We start from the raw sequence: 3,928 nt of genomic DNA on the forward strand, positions 1-3,928 counted from the left end.
GTAGTGGAGTGGGCGGGTTATGAGAGAAGTGGCCCCTGGGCCCAGACATGCAGGAGGCCCCAGCCCCTCTGTTACACAGGAGCAAGACACACAGACTTTGTGCTGATTTTGACACTTTTTAAAATTGTTTTGCATCTCTGTAGTTGCGTTGTGTCTCTTTGAGGTTTATTTTGTGTTTTATTGGTCATTTTAAGTCTCGCTGGTCGTGGTCAGTACGTGTTGATCTCAGGAACATTTTGCAGATGGTCAGGGGGGGCCCCTTGACACTTTGGGCCCCTGGGTCTGTGCCTGATAGGCCTGTTCAGTAACCCATATGACTGTAGTTGAAGTGTAAAGTAACACAAGATGGAAACACTTAAGTAAAATACGTCAAAATGTACTTTAGTGCAGCACTGAATGTACTCAGTTACTGTCCGCAACCTGGGAGAAGCGAACACTTTTGTTGTTGCATGTTTTTCATTTGCTTTCATTTATCTCAGGTTTAAGTTAAAGATCTACGACTTTTTTATGCACGCACAAGACTCTCGATTCCCTCAAATTTCAGTCTTAAATTTGTTAAAATCCAAGCTAGTGAGCACTTCTCCTTTTCCAAAATGACCCATCCACCTGACAGGTGTGGCATATCTGGGTGCTGGTTAAACAGCTTCATTACTACACAGGTGGGCCTAAGATTTAAGAGATACGAGACTTTTGTGTGCATGAAAATGTCTTAGATCTGTGTGCATTTTAAATTTTGTTGATTGTAACACAAAATAAGAACTGTCACTGAACTGATCAGACACATTTACTGCCAGAGCTTGAATAGGACAACTCTGTACAGGAGGCACATGACGCACACTAGAATTATTATTCATGTCAGAGCACAAATTAAAACTCAAACAATTAATCAATTCATTTGATAATCCATTTATCGTTCAAGTTATTTGTTTTCTAAAGAAGAAAAAAATTGATTAATTGAAAGGTGAATATTTGGTGGTTTAAATAGCGTTTGTGTTTTGGATTGTTGCTAAGACAAAACAAGACATTTGGATATGTCAGTTTGAGCCTTAGGGAAATTTCTGATGTGCAGTTTAGCTATTTTCAGGCATTTTATGGACCAAACAGAGTAGTCGCTTACTGGAGAAAAAACTGGCAGATTAATCAATAATCAAAGTAATTATAATTCATGAGCAGAAACTCTTATTCAGCAACTTTCTGGCTAAAGCAGAGCTCATACTGTACTAGCAGCTGTGTGAGCAAATAGGCCCATTTCATCCAAAAATGTTGTGGTGAGTTATAATTAACTGCACTCAGGACAGTAATCTAATGTACTGGTGAGCACTGGTCCCAGTGGAGCACTGGTTGCTGCTGTAAACACTGTTGTGAAGCAGAAAATTCAGCACTGCAATGCAGATCCATAAATTTCCCAAATGAGCTCCGGCTGTGCTCGAAATGTTCACTTCACGTGCAGAAGACTCAAACACAACTCTGTGCTCAGGCCTTTTTCTTTTAAAACATCTTCATACACCAGAAGGATTTTCTCCCATTTAACCTCCTGCAGGCTCTCTGAACTCTGCGACCTTTGACCTCCCTTTGATCCACACCTGTGAGGATCTGAATAAAGACATGCACCGGGTCAAAAGTTCACACATCTTTATAGAGCCCCTGTTTGTATTATCTCACAGCACCACTCCTTCCACCACATCATGTGAATGAACAACAGCCACCCAAATCATGGATTTTAAATCTTTTAATATTCAAAAAATACTTCAATTTTGGCTTCTTAGTACATAAACCACCTGGATCTGCTCCTCTATGAATACAGTGTAGTTCTCTACTGTCTGTTAGGAAATGAAAAGTGCAAAGTAGTGGACGCTGTGTCCTCCTCCAGTCCACCACGCAGAGGAAAGGCTACTTCAATGCTCCCAAAGAAACAGTCAGCGTGACATCCAGACTCAAACTACAGATGTCTGATCTCCAAAAGGAAAAAATAATAAAGAGCAGGGGGCACAAGTGACCCGAGCCACGTGCAAAATCAAACGTGTCCCCACAGCAGACCTCCTGTGGGTGGAAATAAAAACTATGATGCTATAAAAGTCCTCAGTGAGCGTCTTCTTCAGAGTCAAACTGTGTTCAGAGTCAAGGATATAAAGCAGCAGATGAACGGGCCAGCCCGTTTCTCTTCCTCCATGCTGTAGATCTGAAGAATCATTTCAAGTTTCTTCTCTAAAATGTGTCTTTTTGGTTATTGTGTGTTGTATATCCTGCAGCCTCCTGTGTGCAGAGGCATCATTCAGCAGAGCTTCACAGCGTCAAACAGCTTTAATCCAAACTGAGGAGAATAAAATCACTGCAAAGTAAAGGTGTTCAGGGCAACACTGGCAGAACCCGGACTCCTTCTAGTTCATTAAAACACTGTCCACAGAGCCAGCTGCTCTTACTGTTACCGCTTCTTCTTCTGCTTTAGGGATTTCCTCCTCTTCAGGATCATTTCATACAGTTTGTCCATGCCCTCGTGGAGCCCCTCACCTATTATAGCACACGCAGGTTGGATGTGATAGGTGGTGGAGGGGGTGAGCTCGTGCAGAGCCAGCTGCTTCTCTATATCCGCCACCGGCAGAGATTTGGGCAGGTCCTGCTTGTTGGCAATGACCAGCAGCGGCGTGCCCTGGTTCTCCGCAAACTTGGTGACTTTGTGCAGCTCAGTCTTGGCCTCCTCCAGCCTGTCAACGTCCACAGAGTCCACCACGTATATGATCCCATCGGTGCACCGGCTGTAGGACTTCCACAGCGGCCTCAGCTTCTCCTGGCCTCCCACGTCCCAGAAATGACAGCTGATGCCCTTCGCGGTGCCGTTACTCAGCTTGATCTTCTCCGTGTTGAAGCCGATCGTCGGGACCGTGTTGACAAACTCGTTAAATTTGAGTCTGTACAGAACTGTGGTCTTCCCAGCAGAGTCCAGACCCAGCATGACGATGTGCAGGGACTGGAAGGCAGAGATGTTGGAGAAGCTGTTGCCCATTTTTCCTTTCTGCAGCTGCTGCAGGTTTTTTTTTTTTATCCACCTCCTGGTTTCGGAAATAAAACAGCTCCGGTGCTCAGATGCCGCTCATTAACTCCCGTGCAGAGGCTGAGGTGGTGCGCAGGCCCCGGTGCGCTCTGGATGACTGATCGGCTGTGCTGTGGCCCTCAGCAGCAGCGGGGGACGCGGTGCGCCTCGGCAGGACGCAGCGCGCCGTTCATTAGTATTCTCCTCACGCACTCACATCCATTTGGCCACGAAGAAGCTCCACAGTTAAAATGCTCCTTCGGGACACAGTGGACGGTGTCAGCGCTGAGAAGGACAACGGTGATCTCAACCTTCAGCAGCCCACAGCAGCAGTAGCAGCAGCCCTCTGTATCCTCTGTTCAGGATCAAACACTCCCTGTGGAAGCTGCGCACAGAAAGATTCACCCCTCCGGCTCCTGGCTGCGCCCTGCTCCCGTGATCCAACCGGGAATAATAACGTCCAGTGACTCGTTGACCGGCTGGTGTCGGGCTGCTCCTCTCCGGACGGCCGCTGCAGCTGCTCTGTTGTGAGGCTGACAAAACCAGACCGCAAAACAAGAGGCGGCCCCGCTACGCTCCACCCCGCCGGGACATGTGCCAATGAGGCAGCGCGCGTCCTCACGAGCTGCTGTGGTCCGGCTCCTTCACACACACTGAAGTACAAACTTCACGTGCAACGTTTGGTTCATAGAAACACATCAAGGACATATTTGTCCTAGAAATAAAATAATAAAATATAATAGTGTCTGAGTTGGTTTAATTTCCTTCCCCTCACCAAACAATACAAAGAGAATCAAAGTATAAAACGTGTTAGATCCGAAGCAGTTACACCCTTATTTCTTTCTCTGTTGTTACTATCTGTGCTCATGGGGATTGTGGAGGATAAATCATAGACAACAG

General features: G+C 46.2%; 1 protein-coding gene across 1 annotated transcript; it reads right to left on the reverse strand.

Annotated features, from left to right (window-relative positions):
• Nucleotides 1–1,714: 1,714 nt before the first annotated feature.
• LOC117249086 (ADP-ribosylation factor-like protein 4C) lies at nucleotides 1,715–3,663 on the reverse strand. Its single transcript, XM_033614473.2, has one exon. It carries the CDS (start codon nucleotides 2,999–3,001, stop codon nucleotides 2,423–2,425), a length of 579 nt encoding a protein of 192 aa, XP_033470364.1. The 5' UTR covers nucleotides 3,002–3,663; the 3' UTR covers nucleotides 1,715–2,422.
• Between the last annotated feature and the right edge of the window lie 265 nt (nucleotides 3,664–3,928).

Source organism: Epinephelus lanceolatus, chromosome 14 (genome assembly GCF_041903045.1).
Source record: "Epinephelus lanceolatus isolate andai-2023 chromosome 14, ASM4190304v1, whole genome shotgun sequence".
NCBI classification, from domain to species: Eukaryota; Metazoa; Chordata; class Actinopteri; order Perciformes; family Serranidae; genus Epinephelus; species Epinephelus lanceolatus.

Excerpts from the sequence above, each read along its gene's own strand:
- LOC117249086 (XM_033614473.2), bottom strand. The coding sequence starts at position 3,001 with ATGGGCAACAGCTTCTCCAACATCTCTGCCTTCCAGTCCCTGCACATC.